Source organism: Cyprinus carpio, unplaced genomic scaffold (assembly GCF_018340385.1).
Source record: "Cyprinus carpio isolate SPL01 unplaced genomic scaffold, ASM1834038v1 S000006530, whole genome shotgun sequence".
Classification (NCBI taxonomy): domain Eukaryota; kingdom Metazoa; phylum Chordata; class Actinopteri; order Cypriniformes; family Cyprinidae; genus Cyprinus; species Cyprinus carpio.
Window position 1 is genome coordinate 428,516 of NW_024879195.1, and position 27,742 is coordinate 456,257.

Consider the following 27,742-nt stretch of genomic DNA (forward strand, 5'->3'; position numbering starts at 1 on the left):
GGAGACTTTACAGTTGATAGTGAGAGTGGCATCAGGACGGACAGTCAGAGACTCAGGCTGAGTGAGTTCATATGAATCAATACCTGTATCAAATCAAATAATGCCAGTTAATAAGAGAACATGACATTTAAAAACTGTTAACAAGCTTTTTAGCAACAAAATGATGTATCACACAGAAAGCAGACTAAACTTACAGGATATCACTGCCAGAAGCAACACTAAAGATGAAGAGATCATGGTTTGTTTCACAGCACAGTTTGAATGAACTGAAGTGATTCTTCACTCCTCTAGTGATCAGATGAATGTATAAACTGACTCATGCCTGCTGTTTAAATATGCAACAGGAGATTTACATAATCATACAGAGCTTGTAAACAAATCTACATGCTACAAAAATATTCATGTTTGGGTTAATATTATTTATTGCCCACATTAGAGACTTTATGACATGTTTTAGATTTTTTTCGTCATGGACTTGAACTGATTTTACATCATTTTCTTCTCCATCGTTTCTAACTAATTTTGAATCCTTTGAGAACTTGTGCACTGAAAAATGCTGAAAAAAAAAATCTCTTGAAATATGGTAAGATTCATATGCACTTTTATATTCATATGTGTGAGGAATTGTTTGACTTTTCTTTGGAGAACTTTTGCAGAACTGCTTGTGGTTTATCTGTGTTCACTCTCGTGCATCATAAGACACTGTTGTGTCCTTCATCATCATATTCTGTCCTTATAGAGTTATTTTGCTCCTGTAATAGTCTCTGGTAACTTAAAAGTCCGATTTTTAGTTTGTCCCAGCAACGTGTGTAACCGCTACCAAACATTTACACATGAAAAGACACACATTGTGTAAAATGAATCAAATATGCCTTTGTGCTGTATAATGTTTGAGCTTTTATAGAGAACTTCACTGCATACTGTACCATCTGCAGCAATGGTATATCATTTCATTAGGTTGCATTTTATAGTTTTATTTTATTTTTTTATTCTCTGCTGCCACCTGTTGACTTCTAGTAACAAGAGATAAAACAGTCAGTGTGGTTTTTGTTCAGCCGTACAAGACTTTGTGTCACTGTGCTTGCTTTGCACAATAATACAAGGCTGAGTCTTCTGCTGTCAGGCCTGATAGTTTCAGATACACCATACTCTTTGAATTATCTCTGGTGATTTCAGTTCGACCTTTGAAGGATTCAGAGTAGTCATAGACACTGCTGTCACTAGAAACACGTCCCATCCACACAAGTGGTTTTCCAGCTTGTTGTCTGATCCAGTGCATGCTACAGCAGCCAAAGCTGAACCCAGATCCTCTACAGGACAGAGTCAGAGTTTCTCCAGGCTTTTTCTGAACTGTGCTTTCAGTGGACTCCATGCTTTGACATTTTATGCCTAAAAAGAAGATTGAAAAGACTGAATTAATTTGGAATCTGTATACCCTAGATCTGATAATAGACGTGTGAAAACTCACGTTGTAGGCTGAATGAGAGCAGCAGTAAGCAGAGTGCATTCTTCATCTTGACAGTGGTGATGTAACACTTCAGATCCAATCAGCAGCACATAAATACTAAACAGACATTCAGGGCTTTGATTTGCATTGGGAGGGTCACTTTCCTGACACTAAACATTTCATGAAGAGTCTATACAGATTTTCTTTTTAAAGGGGTCATGAACTGAGAAATCTCTGTTTATGGGTTCTGTTGTCTTTAGTCACTTTATGCCAGTCGTGTATGCTGTAGACACGGGGTAAAATTAAGAAAGAGCTCCAGATCAGTCTATACTCAAAATTACTCAGTTCCTAGTCTTCTGTTGTGCTGGAGTCTTTAATAATGGTGTTATCTTACATAATTTACCTAGTATTTCCTCAGCAAGTTCCTCTGACACGTCTTTTTCATCTTTTGAACTGTCTTTTGACATTGCAAGGCAAAATTCAAAACGCCGAAATTATTATGATCAGAGTAGACACAACTCTTATCCATCTGGAAGCAACATTCATAGAAGCCCTCAGAGACCCTCATACAGTGGAGGAAGATGGAAAGGGTGAGAACAGAAATACAAGTGATTCTGCGAGGTGAAAATGATCATCACAGTTTGGGTATAGCAATTCATAATAATGCCATAAGTTTAGTTTGATTAGCAGAATTTGGATTAGAAACCTTTTCTAAAACTATATTAGAGTCATCAAGGTCACATAATTTGCTTCTGATATCACTTGCTGAGAAGACATAAGGGTATAGCAATTTCTTGATTGTATCGTCTTCTATTTATGTTTGAATGAACATGTTATTAGCTTTAACAGAATGTATTTTAGTGGTTTCTATATGCTTTGTAGTTACAGAATGTAAATAGATCTTATGAAACTATACATGCATATTCACTTATTTTTTTAGGAGCAATAACGAAACGCAGGTGTTTCCTGAGGGTCACACATCAGTAAATATGTCTCTTTTTTTGTAGACACTCCCTTGGCTCCATATATGTCTGTTGCTTCAATGATAGTATAGTTTTTAATGTTTTTACTAGTCTTGCTAATAAATTACTTTGGTAAGACAGAATGAGAATGAGAATGGATCAACAAATAACAATTCAATCATGACCTTATCAACAATTATATCTATTCTGTGGTATCCACTTTTTTGACTGGAATTATATTACAGCAACCAAAGACTTTAAAGAGGGCTTTTTGTCTGATGCTGTTTCACCCAAAGCCTAACTGTACAAGACCTGACACTTGACATTGTTTTTTCTGAAAACCTTTCAGTCAGAGGCACAGTAATGTTTAGTCCAGTGGCTGAAACCTTTTAGTCAGAGGTGCAATGTTTTTTTTTTTTATTGTTTTTTTTTTTTTTTCATATGACTGAGGTCAGCGGATGTCCTAAATTGTGAAATGTCTTGTGAAATGTGCCAAGAATACACTTGTAACACAATTACTGTATCAGGAGGCAGGATTATGTCAGTGTAATGAGTTTGTGTGGCAAATGGAGAAGACAGAGATATGAATGAAAAGTGTAAAAGTATCCCTGTTTTAACTTTTTGCTAGCAGATTTTAGAAGGTTAGGACAGAAAGGCAATAGTTTTGCCTCATAATACATAGGCCTGTAAGACTATTTTAGAACTAGACAGCATTGTGGTTCATTTTTATGTAAAATAAAACATGTTAATGCTAACTTTAACCATCATTTTTGTGAACATTGAATATAACTGAAACTCAATCAGTAATACTGTAGATTTGAGTGCAAAGCAGTTTATTTGTGTGCCGAGTGTTAGTGTGGTTTTTGAACAAGGCAGTAGCTGCTCTGTGTCACTGTGAGTCTCTGGCGCAGTAATACACAGATGTGTCCTCAGTCTGCATATTCTGTCCTTGAAGAGTCACTGTGTTGCTGCAGACTCTCTGGTAACTTGAAATCTACTTTTCAGTTTATCACTGTAATATGTGTTACCATCACTACATATGAACCCAACCCATTCCAGAGCTTTTCCTGCAGGCTGCTGAATGAAGCCAGTGCAGTAGCTGCTGTCAGTCACTGAATATCCAGAGAGTTTACAGTACAGTGTCAAAACCTGACCAGGACTTAAAACCACAGAATCAGTCTGGGTCAGTTCAACACAGTGAACATCTGAGGAGAAAAATATGACCAAAAATGTTAGAGATATGACAACATTATGTATAACCATGAGTGTTTTTAATATGAAGTATCTCTAAAGAAGCTATAAAGACTTACGAGAAACAGCTGCCAGCAGCAGGAGAAAAAAAAAACATGAATAGATAATAGTTAGAAAAAAGTGAGAACAAGCTGCTTCTTTTTATCTTAAAACTCAAATAACAAGGAGGAGGAGGAATATTTGCATACAGTAATCACAATGCTTAAGCAATATTTTATGTACAGCAAAATGTGAAAGTTAAAATTATTATGCATTTACTTAAATTTATTAGGCTTGCCTTTAGGTTTGTTTTTGTTTTTTGACCAGCTGAATTAATGGCTAGAATTTTTGATGAGCTTCAAACAATGCACCGGAAAAAGTCAGACTGAGAAAATTATAAAAAAAAAAACAAAAAAAAAACTTAATTTGTGATATGATGATGTTTTTGTACAGGGAGTCTGTTGGCGTCTGTCACTGTGTATGTTTGGCACAATAATACACAGCTGTGTCTTCAGCTTGCATATTCTTTCCTTGCAGTGTTATTGTGTTACTGGAAGTGTCTCTGGTGATACTGAACTTGCTTTTCAGGGAATCCTTGTAGTATAAGCTTCCATCACTCCAGATGACTCCAATCCACTCCAGAGCTTTTCCTGCAGGCTGACGAATCCAGCCCGTAACAGAGCTTGTAACTGAATAGGAGACTTTACAGTTGATAGTGAGAGTGGCATCAGGACGGACAGTCAGAGACTCAGGCTGAGTGAGTTCATTTGAATCAATACCTGTATCAAATCAAATAATATCTGTTAGTTAGAGATCATGATCTTTTGATCAACAAAATTATGTATCACACAGAAAATAGACTAAACTTACAGGATATCACTCCCAGAAGCAACACTAAAGATGAAGAGATCATGGTTTGTTTCACAGCACAGTTTGAATGAACTGAAGTGATTCTTCACTCCTCTAGTGATCAGATGAATGTATAAACTGACTCGTGCCTGCTGTTTAAATATGCAACAGGAGATTTACATAATCACACAGAGCTGTTAACAAACTTCACGTGCATAACCCTGTCCTGAAAATTATTTTCGAAGTCATGGCCTAATGGTTAGAGAGTTATTCGGAAGTTGTGGCCTAATGGTTAGAGAGTCGGACTTGCAATCCAAGGGTTGTGAGTTCGAGTCTCGGGCCGGCAGGGATTGTAGGTAGGAGGAGTGAATGTACAGCGCTCTCTCCACCCTCAATACCATGACTGAGGTGCCCTTGAGCAAGGCACCAAACTACCAACTGCTCCGTGGGCGCTGCAGCATAAATGGCCCACTGCTCCGGGTGGGTGTTCACTGCTGTGTGTGTGTGTGTTCACTGCTTTGTGTGTGCACTTTGGATGGGTTAAAAGCAGAGCACCAATTCCGAGTATGGGTTACCATACTTGGCTCTCTTCAGGGCTAAAGCATTTTAAACAAGGCTTTTAGGTTTGAATTTAATTAAGTCATTATTTATATGGATAGAGTCGCTGAGCAGAAAATGTAAACAGTTTTCAGACAATGCAACTGTAAATTTAAAATACCAAGTTAAAACTATCATTTAAAGTGAACTGTATTATTCCATTATTTAATCATGCAATACTCTGATGTAAATAACTCCTCATGTTATTATTATTATATCAGGGCTCTTTTATCAACATTACTAACACTGAGAGTTTTTTGAAAACCAGTTGAACACCTAGAAGTGACAAAATTATAATTTATTGCTCTTATTAAAACATTTCTGGCATTGAATTTTAAAGTAAATGTAATTTTTTCTTTTCTCTACAAACGTCAAATTATTTATATCACATATTTATTTATATATATATATATATATATATATATATATATATATATATATATATATATATATATATATATATATATATATATATATATATTATATATATGTATATATATATACACATATATATATATACATACAATTATTTTACTATTTTAATTTTTTTACATAGTTTTGTAAATGTCTGTATATTTATTTTTATGTAGCCTATGATATACCTATGGTTATCACACCAGCAAGAGTGCTGTTTTTAGGAACATCTGCAAAATCGCAAATGTGACATTTATACAACAGTTCAATAAAGTTACTGAGTAATTTTTATAGATAGGCTACATTGTTTTTGCTCCGTCCAAGAAAACAGAACAAACAGCAGAACTGCTGCGTCTCTGAGCAACACACGTTTTGATCCTCAAAATATCTGCATTTTTGACAGAATCAGATGAGTAAATGATTCAAGTAGGCTACCCAGAGTCGTTTGTTTGGGTATACGAATTAGGATTTTTCGACTCCTCTTAATAAAAAATTAAACAACCCCCTCAATAAAAAAAATAACTACCACCAACTACCGGCGTTATTTTCATAGTAGACGTTTCATTTTTTTCAATCATTTCATATTTCTACATTACGTGTAATTCCACATGCCATGTCTAAACGGCCTGTGTGTCAATCCAAAAATTGATTTTATTAATACCGACTTCCTTTTATTTGGTCATAATAGCCGTACACCGTGTCATTCTGTATTCTGAATGAATTTGTTGACTAAATTTAAGAATCTGACATAAAGAGGACAGATGACAATTAAATTTAAAATACTGTTTTTTTTTTCTTTCTCTTGGTTTTGATCTTCTCTCAACCAAGTGGGCACATCCTGCATTATATTGTATTATAATGACGATGTAATATTAGCCTTCCGCTATACTTTGACCAAAGGCATGTTGCAGGAATTTTAGTTAATAAAAACATCTAAAACAAAGAAATAGGCTAAATGGTATTATTAAAATTTGTATGATTGACAACTGTCAATGCGTGAACATGTTTACATTTAGGCTATTTCAATAGATTTTTTTCAGTCAGTGAAAAGGGCCAAATAATTGGGTGACAATAGCATTGCATACAGTAGACTATTAATTTTAACAGGCTAAAAAAAATACAGTGTTGGGAAAACTCTTAGTTTGAAAAAACAAAACTGACTGCTTTAATATTCGGGGGTTTTTTTTTTGTAATGAAAAATGCATGTTCACCTGTTTTTTCAATAGGCCTAGAATAAAATGAGTAAGGCTTAAAAAAAATTGTAGTATCATATTTATTCCATGTCGTTGTAGAATCCACATAGGCTAACGTAAAATTTAAAGTGCTGTTTTAATTGTTTTATGAAATAAAGTAATTTTCTGTTTATTTCAGCCCGCCCCGACACTTCAAACAAATATTAAAGCATAATCGCATCTTTTTAACCCATAAACAAAAATAACGAAAAAATTTCAGCTAATTTTCAGTTTTCCCCGGTTCTTAACAAAACGTTTTCTCATTCCTCGTTTATTTCTAAGTAGAAAATCAAATATATATATATATATATATATATATATATATATATATATATATATAGAATCTGGGTCCGTGTATCTTTTGGTCATATATATATATATATATGGTCCGTGTCTTTTGGTCATATATATATATATGTATATATATATATATATATATATATATATTTATTATATCAGTAGCGCCACCTCTTGGAAATGTAACAGTACTTCTGGAGCATTAGTGAAGTCAACAGTAAAGGTGGTGGTTTTTGCTTTGACACTGAACTCATTCACTGTGACTCTCTAGCGCAATAATACACAGCAGTGTCTTCAGTCTTGAGGCTGTTCATCTGTAGATACAGTTGACTGCTGGAATCCTCTTTGGACACTGTGAACCTGCCCTGAACTGACTGGGAATAGTACACTGGAGAACTGGATGTGCCGATAGTTGAAACCCATTCCAGTCCTTTACCAGTTGCCTGTCTCACTACACCTGCCCAGTAGCTGCTGAATGTAAATCCAGAGGCAGTACAGACCAGACGAAAAGATTCACCTGGTCCTTCAAACACATCTAAAGACTGACAAAAAATATCACAATAAAAAACAGAAAAAAAAAAAAAAATATAATGAACTGAAAAGTCAGGAAAAAAGGTATAACTATTTGCTTGCTAAAAGTATTTACAGTAATATATCATCACCATCATCATTATTATTATTAAAAAAACAACAAACCATTTAAAAACAGTAGTATCAGGACTGAGTTAATTATTGTTGTCATTGCTAATGATTCTCTTTGACAGAAAACACATACAATCAATGAACAGAAACACTTCGGTGGCACAACAGCTTATGAGAGACAAACATCCCAGTTTTGCATGAACTCCTCCTCCAGCCTCAATTCTTCTTTGGATATGTGCATAAAAAACAGACATTTGTACATAAATTAACATGTTACATTAAATTTGTGACAATAAATTTGAAAATGTGACATTTATGAGAACATATTTCATAAATGTTAAATGACTATTTAATATTTTTAAAGCATTTTCAGCTGGATAAAATGTGTGAATGGATTAATAAATCCATACGTGTTTATGATTACTATATTCTGGCACAGCTTGTAAATGACTCTGTACTTCAGGTAAAGACTATTTATATGGGGACTGGTGCTGGATGCTGATGAAAAGCTAGAAATGCCCCTGGTATTATGTATATCTGATTCTTACATGTGTTCAGGTTTTTGTACAGAGCTGTGGCTTGTTTAGTTACTGTGACTGTCTTGCACAGTAATACACAGCTGTGTCCTCAGTCTGAAAATTATTGCCCTGAAGAAACACTGTGTTTTTGGACGTGTCCTGGGTGAAACTGATCTTGTTTTTCACTGAGTCTTTAATGTAAGTGCTACCACCACTACAAAGATATCCGAGCCATTCCAGTGCTTTTCCAGTGGGTTGACGGATCCAGTGAATGCAATAGCTTGATACTGAAATCCTGCAAGAGATGGAGAATGTTCATAGATGAGGGTTGAGTGAGCTCAACACAGAAAACACCACCTGAAAGTAATAATAAAAGAATGTGTTATTAGTTATGTCTCAATATGTTTGTTAACAGAAGCTTATTTCACTGTTATAGATTGAATAAAAGATCAGTCAAGCTCACAGGATGCAGCTGCCACCAGCAATAATAGAGCTGATGAGAAGATCATGATTAAAAATGATGTGAATTTCTCCTTCTGTGCCTCAGACACACTTCACTTTAGTACTTGGAGCAGATGGAGAATTTGCATATAGTCACTTTGTTGTCCAAGATGTGAAACTTCAGTGCTTTTGCCATTTAATCTTTAGTTTATTTGATATCTTGTATAATCGGTTACACCTTCGCATATTTTATGTGTACAGTCTATACGTCTGCATAATGTAGAACATGAACATACTGTGTATAATGTGTATTACTAACTGTAAGTAGGTAAATAGTGTGTATAATGTGAAAAACAGCACGATTTCCAGTGTGATTTTACTTGTATGCAAAAGTTCAATAAACAAGCTAATACTGAGTAACTTACAATTTAGTTTTGTCAGTATTGCCATTTACTTTGATTTTGCTCTTTCAATGCCATCGAAGAACAATTGTGCCTCTACAACTAGCTGTTTTGTTCCTGAATTATTTGGTTTTTGAGTGAATCATTCACGGGTTCATAAAGACAGTCATCTGTAGGTACAGCTCATCTACGGAGCTAGTCTGTGCCACATCCTGTCCAAAGACTGGACAGTGTAACAATTTAAGATTTCAATCAGGAATGGACAATGGTTGAGGAAGTTGGTTGGGAATGTCTTTGGGGACTGATAACACACACACACACATATATACAAAACTTTCTCTCTTAAGCTCTGCCTACTCACTTCCTGTTAATTCCTTAACAAAGTTACTGCCAACCAGGGTAAGAGTTGATGTTGTCATTCTCCTTAAAGGAATATTGTGAAATGAAGCATTTGTGGCATAATGATGAAGTCACATTTACCTTTGTACAGCGAAATTCTTCAAGTAAAGTTTTCTAATTAGGAATCTGCACAATTGCAAATTTCACATGAGGGGTGCATTCCTCATGTTGATAGTGCATCATATTCATGTTTGTTTATTTATTTGTATTTTTTTTAAAGCTCGTTGTCCTTACAAGTTACCATAGCAACAGTGACCAATGTAATATCAAAGATGGTGACATCCATAAAACTGAAAGGCTTAAAACTTTGACATGACAAGAGTCCAATCGAGCTGCGAGTTTATCCGTTAAATCATCATTAACAGCAGTATCATTCTTCATTAACTTTTTTATTATTATTACATATTAAGTGATGGTTTTTATATTGCAGTCTTTTTTGTGGAAATGTGAAGGGATATGTTGTCATACTTGTCCGTTCGTCTCTTCGATGTGTCAAGTATTCTGACAGTTTCATTTCCTTTAGGTATTCCAGTGCTCTTACTGAAATGAAAAAGAAGGAAAGAACGGTTTGCTCTTCTGACCACCTTAAACTCAAACAATCTAGAAGTCCATCTGAATTTATCCCACACTCTGTCTCTGCTGCCGCAGGAGAGAAGGAGAGGTGAGCCTCTCAAAATAGCCACAGCTGCCCGGGAAATTAGCAAACTGTCTAATTAAGTAAATGGGGTCCAGGAAGGTAAAAGTTCTGGGAAAGCTCTTAGATGTCAATGGTGTAAACTGTTGAGAGCTTTTATAACAGTACATTAAATTGATCACGTATGGATTGTTTGTTTCTTTTGTGCTGCTGAACGGAAGGAACCAACCTGATAATGGAGGTTCTTTGGGGCCGCGGACTAAATGGAGGCCCTTGAATGAAAGGGATGGAGTCTTTTTTTTTTTTTTTTTTTTTTCATTTCCTGTCTCTCAAATTATTAGTGATGTTATTTCTAGGCAGATGTTCGTTTCCCTCTCACAAAGATGGGTAAAAGCAGAGCAGTGATTTTAAATAGAAATATGTTTTTATGTCTAATATAATATATTAATATGAAGTAGAAACTCTTTTCAACATTGATAATAATCAGAAATGTTTCTTGAGCAGAAAATCAGCATATTAGAATGATTTCTGAAGATCATATGATACTGAAGACTGGAGTAATGATGCTGAAAATTCAGCTGCGCATCACAGAAATCAATTATATTTAAAAAATATATTCACATAGAAAACAGCTGTTTTAAATTCTAATAAAATTTCACAATATTACTATATTTACTGTGTTTTTGATCAAGTAAACCAAGCCTTGATGAGCATAAAAGATTATAAATAAATAACTTTTGACCAATAGTGTATATTCATATGTACAGCCAAAAGCTCACAGGAAATAAAGCATACATTGAATACAAGAACATACTTAACACTTCATTAGTTCCCCTTGTTTTTGATTACAGCAGTCATTCTTCAGGGCAGTACTATATAAGTTCTGTGTGTGGTGTGCGTATATTTATTTATTTATTAATCTCAATTTGTTATGTTTCATTGCATTAGTACTAAAGAAACAATTGAGCGTGTACATTAGTTTTACACTCCAAGCACAACTGTGCAATATGCTTATAAAATCCTTAATAAAAAAGGGCAAAAATTTATTTTCTTAGGTTGGACATCACTTTCAGCCAATCATGTACATGTAAAAAAAAAAAAAAATTCCTTCACATTAAACATCCATAAAACAAATGATTTTGTTGTCAAGCCTCTGGTGATAATGCTGCATAATTGAAATGTAACAAAAGGCACAGTCCCTTCTTTAGCGGAGGCGTCGATCAAGCCCTGCGATGACAATAAGCCTGAATCCACTCAAAGCAACGTCTGAACCCCATTTCTAAGCACTTGTCTTGTCTCTGACACTCTCCCCTATGGGCTGGGAACCAGGCTTTGGCTGCAGGCCCAACACATTGCCAGCTCTGGCCCAAAGAAAGCATGCTTTCCAGGGCCACGATCGTGTACGTCCACCACCTCGGGCCCTGAGAGGCAGGAAACCAGCAGGAACATCAGGAGTTAAGTGTTGGCCGGCTGCACGGCGTTCACTAGCCCCTGCCTATATTTTGTCTGTATTTGTTTTTGGAAGGTTTTCATATTTCCCACGTTGCCCTTTTCAGTATTGTTTATTATGCCCTGCTCTTTCTTCCTTTTCTCACCTCTGAGTTGATAGCAGGGAATCCTTGAGGGAACTCGGTCTGTTATAATAATACTCTGCACGGGGTAAAATTAAGAAAGAGCTCCAGATAAGTCAAAATTACTCAGTTTTACCAAGTTTTCCTCTATTGCTTTAAAGGCGAGAAGCAAGATGAATGAGGGAGACATGGTGAAGTCTCAGAAGTACACAGTGGCCGGTGATTGTGATTGTGATTGTGACCGGTGCAGCTCTAACTGTGTTCCTAGTCTTCCGTTGTGCTGCAGTCTTTAATAATGGTGTTATCTTACATAATTTACCCAGGATTTACATTATGTATAACAATAAGTGTTTTTATTATGAAGTATCTCTAAAGAAGCTATGCTGCCAGCAGCAGCAACAACCAGACAGATGTTGATCCAGGAACATGTTGTACTTGGTGAAATCACACTTGCCTATTACTAAAAGTTTAATTTGTATTAGTTTCTTTATTTTTATTAGTTTGTTTTATTTATTTTGCCACAAATTATATTTTCTGATTATTATGCATTTACTTAAATTTATTAGGCTTACCTTAAAATAATTACTATCCACAAATAATATCCATACACATGTAAATTTTAAAAAAATTAATGTCTAGATTAGATTTTTGATGAGCTTCAAATAATTGCTATGCACCTGTAAAATTCACACTGAGGAAAATTATAAAAGAAAACAATTCATTTGTAATATGTTACTGTTTTTGTACAGAGAGGCTGTTGGTATCTGTCACTGTGTTTCTCTGGCACAATAATACACAGCTGTGTCTTCAGCTTGCATATTCTTTCCTTGCAGTGTTATTGTGTTACTGGAAGTGTCTCTGGTGATACTGAACTTGCTTTTCAGTGAGTCCTTGTAGTCTACACCTCCACCACTCCAGATGACTCCAATCCACTCCAGAGCTTTTCCTGCAGGCTGACGAATCCAGCCTGTATGCTCACTTGTAACTGAATAGGAGACTTTACAGTTGATAGTGAGAGTGGCATCAGGACGGACACTCAGAGACTCAGGCTGAGTGAGTTCATATGAATCAATACCTGTATTAAATCAAATAATACCTTTTAATAAGAGATCATGATCTTTTGATCAACAAAATGATGTATCACACAGAAAATAGACTAAACTTACAGGATATCACTGCCAGAAGCAACACTAAAGATGAAGAGATCATGGTTTGTTTCACAGCACAGTTTGAATGAACTGAAGTGATTCTTCACTCCTCTAGTGATCAGATGAATGTATAAACTGACTCATGCCTGCTATTTAAATATGCAACAGGAGATTTACATAATCATACAGAGCTTGTAATCAAATATACATGCTACAAAAATATTCATGTTTGGGTTTATATAATTTATTGCTCTCATTAGAGACTTTATGACATGTTTTAGTTTTTTTTCTCATGGACTTGAACTGATTTTACATCATTTTCTTCTCCACTCTTTCTAACTAATTTTGAATCCTTTGAGAACTTGTGCACTGAAAAATGCTGAAAAAAAAATCTCTTGAAATATGGTAAGATTCATATGCACTTTTATATATTTCATATGTGTGCGGAATTGTTTGACTTTTCTTTGGAGGACTTTTGCAGAACTGCTTGTGGTTTATCTGTGTTCACTCTCGTGCATCATAAGACACTGTTGTGTCCTTCATCATCATATTCTGTCCTTATAGAGTTATTTTGCTCCTGTAATAGTCTCTGGTAACTTAAAAGTCAGATTTTTAGTTTGTCCCTGTAACATGTGTAACTGCTACCAAACATCTACACATGAAAAGACACACTTTGTTTTAAAGGAATCAGATATGCCTTTGTGCTGTATAATGTTTGAGCTTTTATAGTGAACTTCACTGCATACTGTACCATCTCCAGCGACGGTTATATTCATTTTCATTAGGGCTGTTTTTTTTGTCTCTTTTTGACAGACGCTCCCTTGGCTCCATATATGTCTGTTGCTTCAATGATAGTATAGTTTTTAATGCTTTTATTAGTCTTGCTAACAATCACTTTGGTAAGACAGAATGAGAATGGATCAAATAATAAACAATTCAATCATGACCTCATCAGCAATTTATATCTATTCTGTGGTATCCCCTTTTTTGACCGACTAAATTAAGAAACAATTATTACAGTTAACCAAAGACTTCAAAAATGGCTTTTGTCTGATGCTGTTTCACTCAATGCCTAACTTTACAAGACCTGAGACTTGATATCGTTTTGTTTTTCTGAAAGCTCTTTAGTCAGAGGCACAATGCCGTTTAATCTAGCAGCTGAAGTCTTTCAGTCTGAGGTGCAATGTTTTTTTGTGATATGACAGCGGATGTTCCTAAATTGTGCACCTGTATCACTATCTGGTGAAATGTGCCAAGAATACACTTGTAACACAATTACTGTATCAGGAGGCAGGATTTATGTCAGTGTAATGAGTTTGTGTGGCAAGTGGAGAAGACAGAGATATGAATGAAAAGTGTAAAAAGTATCCGTTTTAACTTTTTGCTAGCAGATTTGTAGAAGGTTAAAACAGAGAGGCAATAGTTTTGCCTCATAATACATAGACCTATAAGACTATTTTAGAACTGACAGCATTGTGGTTCATTTTTATGTAAATTAAAACATGTTAATGCTAACTTTAACCATCATTTTGTGAACATTGAATATAACTGAAAAACTTGATCAGAAATACTGTAGATTTTTAATTGCCAAGCGTGCAAAGCTGTGTATTTGTGTGCCGAGTGTTAGTGTGGTTTTTGAACAAGGCAGTAGTAGCTGCTCTGTGTCACTGTGAGTCTCTGGCGCAGTAATACACAGATGGTCCTCAGGTCTGCATATTCTGGCCTTGAAGAGTCACTGTGTTGCTGCAAGAATCTCTGGTAACTTGAAATCTACTTTTCAGTTTATCACTGTAATATGTGTTTACCGCTACCACATATCTCTCGCAACCCCCATTCCAGAGCTTTTCCTGCAGGCTGCCGATTGAAGCCAGTGCAGTAGCTGCTGTCAGTCAGTGAATATTCCAGAGAGTTTGCAGGACAGTGTCAAAACCTGACCAGGACTTAAGACCATAGAATCAGTGTGGGTCAGTTCAACACAGTAGACACCTGAGGGGAAAAATATGACCAGAAATGTTAGAGATATGACAACATTATGTATAACCATGATTGTTTTTAATATGAAGTGTCTCTCAGAAAGAAGGCTATAACAGACTTACGAGAAACAGCTGCCAGCAGCAGCAACAACCAGAGAGATGAAGAGATCATGGTGTGAGACGAGTGAGAACAAGCTGCTTCTTTTATAATCTTAAAACTCAAAGTTGATAGGAGGAGGAGGAATATTTGCATAATTTATTACATCCAATTACTATCATGATGCTTAAGCAATATTTTATGTACAGCAAAATGTGAAAGTTTAATTTGTATTAGTTTCTTTATTTTTATTAGTTTGTTTTATTTATTTTGCCACAAATTATATTTTCTGATTATTATGCATTTACTTAAATTTATTAGGCTTGCCTTGAGGTTTGTTTTTGTTTTTTGACCAGCTGAATTAATGTCTAGAAATTTTATGAGTTTCAAATAATTGCTTGCTTGCACCTGTAAGAATCATACTAAGGGAGGGGAAAAAATGAACTAACTACATAAATAAAAACTTAATTTTGTGATATGATGATGTTGTTGTGTAACAGCGAGTCTGTTTGGCGTCTGTCACTGTGTACGATTTGGCACAATAATACACAGCTGTGTCTTCAGCTTGCATATTCTTTCCTTGCAGTGTTATTGTGTTACTGGAAGTGTCCTGGTTGATACTGAACTTGCTTTTCAGCGAGTCCTTGTAGTATAAGCTTCCATCACTCCAGATGACTCCAATCCACTCCAGAGCTTTTCCTGCAGGCTGACGAATCCAGCCCGTAGCAGAGCTTGTAACTGAATAGGAGACTTTACAGTTGATAGTGAGAGTGGCATCAGGATGGACAGTCAGAGACTCAGGCTGAGTGAGTTCATATGAATCGATACCTGTATCAAATCAAATAATACCTGTTAGTGAGAGATCATGATCTTTTGATTTGAACAACAAATTATGTATCACACAGAAAATAGATTAAACTTACAGGATATCACTGCCAGAAGCAACATTGGCAACCCATTGTAGAATTGCTGCTGTCTCTTTATGAAAGAATGGAATATTCATGTCAGACAATGTGAAGTAATAAATAACAGTGAACGTTCAGACTAGGGGTTTCCTGGGATTTTAAGCTCATAGGCTATATGCTCTATACTGTATGCAGGGATGGGCAACTTTGATAGAGAAAAGGGGCCAGCATTTTCACATCCACACCCCTTTTACACCGTCTTACTCAATTTCCTTTTTATTGAAGGAAATTAAAGTTTAATCATCATTTTTACCTCTCTAGAATAGCAATCTCCATTTTAGAAATATTGTTTTCCAACCCTCTTCACCTTATCACCCATCCAACAAATCAGTCACAAATATATGTTGCTAGAATCAAAAAACAAAAAAACAAACAAAAAAAAAAACAAAAAAACAAATGAATGTTAACTTGCACAAATAAATAAATTCAAAGTTAACTTCCAAAAAGAATTAAAAATAAATAAATATGTAAAATGAGAATGTGAAAAGTCTGTCATCAAATAGTATCTTATTTTGCATCTCACCACCAGGTCATTACCCTTTACCTTAAATAAATGTCAAGTATTTACTCCACATTCTCCTATAAACCAAGTAGTCTAACTTTTTTTTGTATACTGCAACTTTTGCCAATTCTGTAACCCATAAGAGATGGTGAACCGCATGTTTCTGAAAAGGTAGCTAAAAGACTTAACAGTATTGGTTTAAATGTATAAGTGTCACGATCGTCAGCTGGAGTGCCCATGAACTCCAGTAGAGGAGTTCTTGCATTTGGTGTCTGGACTCCATTTCCCATAATCCCGTGCTTAGGGCTAATCACCACCAGGTGTTTCCCATTACCACTCCCCTATATATACTGTGTTTGGACTCTTAGGCCCCGTCCACACGGAGACGGAGCTTACCCCAATCCGATCTTTTTTTTTTTTTTTTTTTTCTCTCGTCTCAAGAAATATCCGCGTCCCACACGAAACCGCAAAATGATGTAGTATACATGCCAGACCAGCATGTGGTGCTGTAATTCTGCCACAGAGATACACTAAAAAGGGAGAAGAAAAGACTTGGACTATGCTCATAAACCTTGCGCGTTGGTACACAAACGAACATGGAACAATACATTTATTAATCTGTGTTAATGTTAGTTAATAAAAAGACAATCGTTCAGTGTTTGTTCATGTTTTTGTTGCTGTTACGTGACGTAGAGGTGTCTGACTGGGGGAGACGTGGGCTGATGACGTCATCGTTTCAGAAAATATACGGATTAGCCGTCCAGACGAAAACGGAAAGACGGCGTTTTCAAATGTATCCACTCTGGGACCCTGTTTTCAAAAAATAGCGGTTTCACCTTACGAAAACGCCGGATCCATGTGGACGAAACGCCTATCCGATAAAAAATTTGTGCGTATTCACAGAAACGAGTCTCCGTGTGGACGGGGCCTGAGTGATTGGGAAGTCTTGTTTAGCACAGTCTGACATTTCCGAGTGGTTTCCTTGTGTTTGTTCCTGCTGTGTATTATCTTGGATTGTATGTACCGCCTGTGATTCTCTGCCACCTGCCCCTTTGACCATTGCTCTTGTTTCGACTTTGTCTGGAATACGTCTCTGTCTCTGGATTATCTGTGTTATCCCTGACGATGGTGATTGATCTTGTCTGTTTCTGACTGTGATTAAATAAAGCTGCAAATGGAACACCTTTGACTCCATGTTACAATAAGCATTAAATGTTAATTTTACATTCAGATAAGCATTTAAAAAATAAAAACAAGTGGCCCATGACAATTTCAGCACTGGGAAGCGCTAAATAGTGCTGATTGAAATTAACTGAGTGATGGCTTTTAGATGGTCCATAGTACTGAATAAAAAGTAGACAGCAAACAGATACTTCTGGCATCTCTGTGCTATTGGTCAGTGACACATCCATTTTGATGCTAACTCTCCTTGCGACGAGTAGGCTTGACATCCTAAGATGGGGATACAAGTCAGAGAAACATCTATTAGACCTATGGACAGTACAGTACAACAGGAAAAAGAAAGGAATCTCTTACAATTAAATCAAATCTTAAAACTTACTTGAATGAGCAAGGAGTGTGGTGTTTTCATCTGAATGTAGATGACTTGTGTTGTAGCAAGTTGTTTTGTTTCCTCTGATTTCCACTTTTCAGCACGCTCATAAGGTGGTGGTAAAACTTTAAAAGTGCTCTCTGATAGAGGAACATCTAACGTACAACAACCAAATACAGTGTGTTTACAGTAATATACAATTACTTCAGCAAAAAACGAATAACTCACTATACTATAAATGCAAACACCAAATACTAACAGTTATACACAGAAAAAATGGAAACATCTCCATCAGCTTCTCTCGTTGTTCTTCTTGAATTTATGTTTATAACGGCTGATCTGACCGAAACTTTGTTTCATCTTTTCCTATACGTATACAGTAGGTCCGAAAAAAACTACAGGACTAAAAAAAAAAAAAAAAAAAAGAAATATTAGGATATAACATGAACTCTCACCAGCATTATTGATCAATTCACAGCAGTTTTTTTAATCAAGATACTTTAGGGATTCATGTAAAAAATGACAAACCTCCCCGGCGGAGAATTGCGCAGGACTGGACAACGCGATATAAACCACCTTTCTTCTTTTAAGCTTCTTGAAAATAAACGTGTAACGTTAGGCTAACAAAAAAAAAATGGCAAGGGTTAAGGTAAAAGTAATCGAAATAAGCTGAAATTTTCTCACTTAACCATTGTAATCGTTGTTCTCACCGAGTAGCGCATAAGAGCCTTTTAGAATCTAAATGAAACACTGAAAACTTCAAACTCCATACATATGAGCATGGTGCTCGTCAATAAAAGAGCTGTATGGCATCTTACATGACATGATAACTAACTTGCAATCATGTAACTGTGCTGATTAAATAGCAGACTATAGCGTGTAGGCCTAGCTATAAATAAATGGATAAACTGTCCAGATTGCTATACACTGCTAGTACACGTATTTCTACCTGATCAGTTCGTTGATATTGATTAATAGGTTGATTTGGTGATAGAAGACTTAAGTAAACCAATTAATTTATATATTAGGCCTTTTTTCAGTGTACAGGATCAAGTGGCAATTATTTTCTATTAAACTTGACAGTGCAGATGTAAAGTTTATTGTCTTCAGAATAAAGTAAAATTGAAATAAAAAACACAAATATAATGTAGTATAATATTTTTTAAATAGCCTAATGTATAAAAATACATAAAGCATGGTTTAGCACAACGAACACTTTTGTGCCAAAAAGGGTTCTTTCTCCTTATATAGAACCCTTTTGGCATAAAGGGTTCTTTGGAGTTGAGTAAAGGGTTCTATAAAGAACCCAAAATAACCTTTTTTTGTAAGAGTGTAGCCCAGTCAGGTGTGCCATGGAAAACTCTCTATTATATTTCAATTTCGTTATTATTGTTTTAAATCACTGCTATTGGTTTTCTTTATGTCTGTTTGAGGGATTTTACATATATTTAACCAATGGAAAGCATTCATAGAGCGTGTTTAAACTGTCAGGGAAACCTCGTAACTTCATCCCGCCACAAAGCGCACACCTTAGAGAAATAGGGTAAATAATAAATAATAAATAACTGATGTTTGAATAAGTACAGCGTTTTCTTCATTAAAACACTATGTCTGTGGCTAATGTTTTGTGTGTGTGTGTGTGTGTGTGTGTGTGTGTGTGTGTGTGTGTGTGTGTGTGTGTTAATAGCGGAGCAGTATAGTTTGTAACAAATTTTAGGCTATTTTGTTTGCTACGTTTTAAATATTCTTCATCGTCTATATCATGAGATTTTGGCCAAGTGTATTAAACAAGAAAAACTAATCGCCCATATAGCTACAATAAATGTTAGAACGTGTAAGTTGATGAAAGCGTTGGCTATAATGTGATGCACTTGCTGCCTCAGATGCGGCCGTTGTAATGACAGACAATACACACATCTGTCAATATATCTATATATCTATCTATCTATCTATCTATCTATCTATCTATATTTGTTTTTTTTTTTTTTTTTTTTTTTTTTCAGTGCTTAGTAATTTATGCCACTGCCATACCCTATGGTTTTGTGAAACGCCGCCACTGTTTATACAGGTGCTGGTCATATAATTAGAATATCATCAAAAAGTTGATTTATTTCACTAATTCCATTCAAAAAGTGAAACTTGTATATTATATTCATTCATTACACACACAGTCTGATATATTTCAAATGTTTATTTCTTTTAATTTTGATGATTATAACTGAGAACTAAGGAAAATCCCAAATTCAGTATCTCAGAAAATTTTGAATATAACTTAAGACCAATACAAAGAAAGGATTTTTAGAAATCTTGGCCAACTGAAAAGTATGAACATGTAAAGTATGAGCATTGTACAGCACTCAATACTTAGTTGTGGCTCCTTTTTGCCCGAATTACTGCAGCAATGTGGCGTGGTATGGAGTCGATCAGTCTGTGGCACTGCTCAGGTGTTATGAGAGCCCAGGTTGCTCTGATAGTGACCTTCAGCTCTTCTGCATTCTTGGGGTCTGGCATATCGCATCTTCCTCTTCACAAGGGTTAAGGTCAGGCGAGTTTGCTAGCCAATTTAGAACAGGGATACCATGGTCCTTAAACCAGGTACTGGAAGCTTTGGCACTGTGTGCTGGGGCCAAGTCCTGTTGGAAAATGAAATCTGCATCTCCATAAAGTTGGTCAGCAGCAGGAAGCATGAAGTGCTCTAAAATTTCCTCGTATACAGTTCAGGCTGCTGCGTTGACCTTGGACCTCAGAAAACACAGTAGACCAACACCAGCAGATAACATGGCACCCCAAATCCATCACTGACTGTGGAAACTTTACACTGGACCTCAAGCAACGTGGATTGTGTGCCTCTCCTCTCTTCCTGCAGACTCTGGGACCCTGATTTCCAAAGGAAATGCAAAATTTACTTTCATCAGAGAACATAACTTTGGACTACTCAGCAGAAGTCAAGTCCTATTTAGTCTTTAGCCCAGGCTAGACGCTTCTGATGCTGTCTGTTGTTCAAGAGTGGCTTGACACAAGGAATGCAACAGCTGAAACCCATGTCTTTCATATGTCTGGGCGTAGTGGTTCTTGAAGCACTGACTCCAGCTGCAGTCTACTCTTTGTGATTCTACCCCACATTTTTGAATGGGTTTTGTTTCACAATCCTCTCCAGGGTGCGGTTATCCCTATTGCTTGTACACTTTTTTCCATCACAACTTTTCCTTCCCTTCACCTCTCTATTAATGTGCTTGGACACAGAGCTCTGTGAACAGCCAGCCTCTTTTGCAAGTCAGCAGACATCCCCACAGGCGCGGATTTATGGGTGGGCCTGGGTGGGCACGTGCCCACCCAGATTGACTGGTGGCCCACCCAATCAGATTAATAAAAACAATTTATTTTTTAATTTTAATAATAACGAATTAATAAATAATTTAATTTTAATAGTTTTCCTGAGGACATTTAAGTACAGTAGCTACGAAAAATAGCTACAAAATAAAAATATTATTTCGGCATATCACGTGTCAGGTCCAGTGATGCTATCACTCAACACCGCGGGCGCGTTTCAGACCGAACGTTTTCCGCGGCAAACTAACTGAGCTACTGAGGATCCAAACGCGCCTGAGGTCATCCATGCTGACTGGACGCCTGAACAACTTGGGCACTTCTGTCCTTTGAAAGAGAACTTATTGACACTTCGGATTATGATGACATAATCAGCGTTTTCAACTCAAAGCCCAGAAGACTCCGCCTGGTTTAGAGCTCAGGTAGCGTTGTGTGTGTGTTTTTATGCTGGCCCGACGTGGCATTACTGCTGTTTCTGAAAGGATGGTTCGAGTTATTTCAGTTTGGGTGTAGCAACTCTTTTAACGAGTTTTATGAGACCTGTTGTTGTTTCTTATTTTATGTGTGGCGTCATCTAACAGGCTGTTATATCTGTGTTATTCTGCCCACTTTTTGTATAATGTTCACCGTCTCCTTTGGCGTTTGTTTACGTTTTGTGAATGCACTTCTGGCTCTGTGTCTCGAAATACAGCTGAGCATATTATGGTATTTAAGTCACGATGAATGAGACGAGAGTTGTTCATTATGTCGCCTTGTTGAAGTAAATTTTATTTTTCCTTGCTTTACCCCGGTCCTAAAGTAAAAAAAAGACTGTGTAAAAGAGTATAATTAAATTAAACGCATTTATGGTGAGATTATTATATTTTCATGTCAATCTGTGTTCATTTTGACCACGAACCATGCACTGTCAGCCTGTCACTTTAATTAAGCGCGTGCAGCACATCAGAAATGATCTCTGCACTGCATCGAACATGTAACAAATACCCGGACCGCATCCGCGCGCAGTGTGAAAGCTCTATAATACGGAGCCCGGGAATCAGGTGTATAAAATTTAAAAAACCCGAGGCCCCTCCGTATATTCACCAGGCCCACCTATTAATGACGTTCTGTATCCGCCACTGGTATCATGCCCTCCTTGTGCAAGGTGTCAATGGTCGTCTTTTGGACAACTGTCAAGTCAGCAGTGTTCCCCATGATTGTGAAGCCTACAGAACTAGACTGAAAGACCATTTAAAGGCTTTGCAGGTGTTTTGAGTTAATTAGCTGATTAGAGTGTGGCACCAGGTGTCTTCAATATTGAACCTTTCCACAATATTCTAATTTTCTGAGATACTGAATTTGGGATTTTCCTTAGTTGTCAGTTATAATCATTAAAAATTAAAAGAAATAAACATTTGAATTGTATCAGTCTGTGTGTAATGAATGAATATAATATACACGTTTCACTTTTTTGAATGGAATTAGTGAAATAAATCAACTTTTTGATGATATTCTAATTATATGACCAGCACCTGTATGTTTCAACAATTTACATTTTCAGACAAAAAGTCAGGTTTTCACTGTAAGTTTGGGAGTCCCTCTTGTGGAAGCAGTGAATAATTGCTGTAATGTACTTTTCAGCATTTATTAACGTATTATCATTATTACATTCAAGTAAATGTTAACATTGCCGTTTTTATTTATTTTAATTCTGCATATTTTTTTAATAAATGTGGAATGACAGCTTCTGTGTATGGAAACAATGCCTGATTTGTTTATTCATTTATTTTAATTCTGCATATGGACTGTTTTAAAAAGGTGTTTCAGGTGATGCGTGTTTTCAGTCCGTGAGATACCATTAGCATCCTGTCAAAGTGAACATCATGCTCTGAGATCCCATCTGTTTTTTGTGACTTTATACATATTTTTAACTACATTCAGTTAGAAATAGATGCTCCTGAGAAAAGACATGACCAAAGGAAAAAAAAAAAATTACTTAGTAGTTCTTTGTAAAACTGTAAAACATCAAACACAAAAGATACATTATCAAACAGCAAAAACTCAGGTTCAAACTACATGCTGTACTGTCAAATAGAAAAATTCAGCTTAATAATAATCACCTTGCTGTTGTATGGAACATTCTCAACACAAGTAAATAATGAGAGCTTCACTAAAGACATCAAAAAATTAGTCCATACTGTATGACTTGTGCCTCCATGCAAATTCTCCTAAAGACATTTGATAGCGTTGTATAAGCAAAAATCTAATTATCTTAATGTTTAATTAATTTATTCACTGAGGTTTTATATTGTGAGCTCACTGAGCTGTTTATATGGTTGTTTTCAGATATTGTACTGAACTGGATGGTGAAGCGTCCCTGAACAGACTGCGAGTAATAATATACAGCAGTGTCTTCATTTTTCATATTATTCATATGCAGATACATCTGTTTCTTGCTGTTGTCTCTGGAGATGGTGAAGCGTCCCTGAACAGACTGAGAGTAATATGTAGTACCACTAGATGAGATGTATGCCAGCCACTCCAGACCTCCTCCTGCAGTCTGTCTGATCCAAACTAAGTTCGGGTCACTACTAATTCCAGAGAATGTACAGGGGAGTTTGTGAGATCCTCCAGGTTTAATGACCACTGACTCAGACTCAGTCAGTGTTTGACACCAACAGACTGAAAAACAAACAGTTCAACATTAACATTTACAACAGTACACATGAATAAGTCTAATTATTAACAGGTTTTTCAGGAGTCTTACATTCTGTGTGAGAGCAAACATGAAAAAGTGAAGACAAAACCCATTTAGACACAATATCCATTGTCATGTTATGAAAAGAGGAAGCTGATGCATCAAAATCACAAACAACGGAGTGGAGGCTTTTTAAAGAGGACGGGGAGAAGTAAATTTGCATTGGGTGCCCTCTAAAGGTATATTTACATTTTCTGTGTCTATATGAACTTTTATATACCATGTCTGCCTTTAAATGTATTGTATGTTTATATGTAGTAGTTCAGAGAAATAGTAGTGTCTCATATTTGCTGTAATAAAGTGCTTGACAAAGAAGATAATTAAACTAACAGTCTTTAATAACACCCTTTAAAAGACACAGGAAAACACAAAAGATAATATAAACAACCATGTAGAACAAAGATGCTTCTTTACTACTATCATCATTGATTCTGCACTGATTAGACTGAAAACCTGTTTGAAAGATCATCATTCAAAGATACTGATGTGCTGAACATTTGCTTATTATAAATGTTCACAGAGTGGAATGTTATAGAGCTCAAATTAATTGCAATTTGTGAATGTTTTTATTGTAGCATAAATTCAACATTTCAGTTCAACATATCCCTAAATTGTTATGGAAAAAAATATGTACTGTATAAATGTTTTCTTGATTTATTCAAGTTTACATCAATTTCTAAAACACTAAGAGAATTAACAAGAATTAACAAAAAGTGAAGTGTGCTTAAACATGTTCTTGGACCCTCAGAGATCACATAACTAGATTTTGTTCAGTCCTGCAGTCTTTTGTCTTACTCTGAATCTCCTGCACAGTAATAAACAGCTGTGTCTTCGGTCTTTTCACCTCTAAATACAGCATGTTTTTGCTGGTATTTGAAGTCTTGGTCTTTTGTGATGGAGAACTGGCCCTGTAGAGTAAAAACAGTGCCAATACGCCCAAGTCAATACGCCCAATCCACTCCAGTGCTTTCCCTGGTTTCTGACGGATCCAGTGCATCCAGTAGCTGCTCACTGAGAATCCAGACACAGTGCAGAACAGAGTCACTGATTCTCCAGGTTTTTTCACCACAGAATCTGAGGAGGTCAAAGACTGACCACTAACAGCTGAAAAAACATGGAACAATTAATGTTAGATGATTTAGAACAATGAAATTGCAAAAGTAATATAGAACTAATGGTAGTTTCTCACCTGAAATAATCATCAGGAGTCTGTACTGTAGCATCTACATTACCGAAGTTCAGCTTATATCAAAGTCTTTCAGGGGTCTGGGAGACACTGACCCTTACCATAAAATAATTTGCATTTGTGTGTTATTATACAGTAGACAAAGGGAATCTCCACTTATATTTTTAAATTTTCCAAAATTAACCATCCCTCTCTCACCAGTTATCAACAATAATATTATGTTCAGTAAAACAAAATGCATTTGAATTATAATTATTATGACAACGCGTACAAAACAGTAACAGATGGCTCAAAACTCTGAAAATACCTGTTTATTTTTACTCTTATCTGTTAGTCTGAGACATCGTTGCCATTGCGATTAATATGTTGAAAACTACGTAGCTGTTTTTTTTTTTTTTTTTTTTTTGGAAATTGCTAAAATAGAAGTTGTCGCATTGTTTGTACTGCTTATTGATACAGCATTTACTGTTTGTTGACACTATCATTGTTGGTTAAATGAAGCCCAAGTGCCACCAACAGGCCTATTATGCGACATGTGACCAGTTCAAGTTCAAGAACACGCAAAGGACATTGTTTTTATATTCATTTGCATATACTATTTTACTATAACAATTGATGCCACTTTTTTACATCTGAGCCCCTGCTCCAGAGGAACTCTCTTCACATCCCCGTGTTTGTCCTGTAAGTCTTTCATGTTGTGTTATTTAATATTGACCCAACGTGGCCAAGTGGGGCTTGAGGTTGGTTGAAAGAATAATTATTACTGGACATTCACCAGCATTGCTCAGTCATTTTCAGCAATCCATATTCTAGCTGAGCAGGGAAGTGTTTGTTCGGTTGTTTGTTTTTAATTATTACTACTACTATTATTATTAGTTTATTGCATTTTCTCGTTCCCTGATGAATGCCATTGACTGGGATCTGTCTCATTTTTGGGGGTGAAAGGAGTCAACTATATGATCTGGTTGTGATGTCACATGTATCTGCCTGGTAGGCTGCTTTTGCAGCTTGTCAGAAAGTATTTAAGAGTCACTGGATTTAGCTACACTTGTTGTATCATAGTGTGGTGATGATATGTTTAATAGTTTAATTATTCTATAAATCATAGCAATACTTTTTTATTTTTTTAAATGACCTCCATTGTGACAGTATCCACGTAGAGTTAATGAAGGTATGTAGCAGAAACGCTATTAGAAAAAACAACCAGTCCACTATTACTATAAGAGACATTAAAAATACTGAATATAAAATGTACAGGTTATAATCAAACATACTGAAACATAGTTTTACTGTAGAAAACAGACTAGTCAGTATAGATTTACTGAAACCAAGTGTGAAATTAATAATAAAAGTTTTATAATTAAGTTTTTGTTAACATATATTTTTGTTTTGTGTTTTAGTACATTTAAAACACCTCAGATGGGCACTATGTGTTACTTTAGAGCTTGCGTAACTCAAACATGTCCCTCATTTCTCGTGATGAGTTTTTGAACAGCTGCCTGTATTTGTGTTTCCACTGTGTCTCTTGTACAGTAATACACTGCAGTGTCTTCAGTCTTTCAGCTGATTCATATGCAGATAGAGATTAGAGTTGTCCTTAGATGCTGTGAATCTGCCCTGCACTGACTGAGCTGAGCTCTTAGAAGAATCTGAATGATAATAAATAATCCATTCCAGTCCTTTTCCAGGTGCCTGACGGATCCAGTACATGTAAGTGCTACTAACAGTAAACCCACTGCAGGCACAGGTCAGATTGTAGGAAGCACCTGGAGACACAACTACTGACTGTTCAGACTGTGTGAGCACAACCTGACAGTCAATACCTGTGGATAAACACAACATTTAGAATTATGAATATTTACACTAAAAACAGTTTGTTTTTTCCAGGGATTTAATTACAAGACACAGCAGCCAGCAACAGCAAGAGAAATGAAGTGAACATGGTTCATATGAAGGTTGAGCTGGTGATGAGTCCTCCACTCCACAGTGTAGCTGTTTAAATATGAAACAGACATCAGATCATTTGCGTTGAAACCCTGAATAGTGGAATCACTGGAGCTTGAGACTATTGAGGTTCATTGTATGGGCAATAGTGTCTGTTATCTTGGTATGGAAATAATATTGTACTTCAGTGAATAAATGTGATTATTTGCAGCAGACATGTGTGTGCAACCCATCAGTTCCATCAAACGGATGTGACTGTGTTTTATTCATGAGAAAGTGAGTTAATAACTTTTTAAAGCTGTAGAGCTTAAATGAGTTGTAGTAGATCAGCACTTTTCCAATATCAGGTCGTAATTATTGTTCATGCACTTCTTTTTGTGAAAACATGCTTATCCTGGATAAATACATAATTGAAATATTGAAAAATATGTGACAATTTACTTGTATATCATAATTTTTGTAATTTTATGTTCAGCAGCACAATAATATAAATGTACATGTTATACAATGTAGCACTGTGCATGTATAAATATATTTAAACTGATTTATGCTATATATGTTGACATTTGTGTACACATACAAATATTGTCCTGTCTTTTCTGTCCATTGTATATTTACATATGTTAAAAAAAAAAAAAGCCTTATAAAAGTTTATGAATGTGTTCAGCTTTAAACCC

The 27,742-nt window shown here is 35.9% G+C and overlaps 1 pseudogene and 2 gene segments (V, D, J or C); all 3 read right to left on the reverse strand.

Moving 5' to 3' along the window:
• Positions 1 to 1,035: 1,035 nt before the first annotated feature.
• Positions 1,036 to 1,676, reverse strand: LOC122143893. The segment is given in 2 exon segments: positions 1,036 to 1,389; positions 1,469 to 1,676. Coding segments are annotated over 2 exon segments (363 nt in total).
• A 2,361-nt stretch (positions 1,677 to 4,037) lies between these two features.
• LOC122143899 lies at positions 4,038 to 12,894 on the reverse strand. The segment is given in 2 exon segments: positions 4,038 to 4,418; positions 12,801 to 12,894. Coding segments are annotated over 2 exon segments (351 nt in total).
• A 1,552-nt stretch (positions 12,895 to 14,446) lies between these two features.
• LOC122134157 lies at positions 14,447 to 14,927 on the reverse strand (annotated as a pseudogene).
• Between the last annotated feature and the right edge of the window lie 12,815 nt (positions 14,928 to 27,742).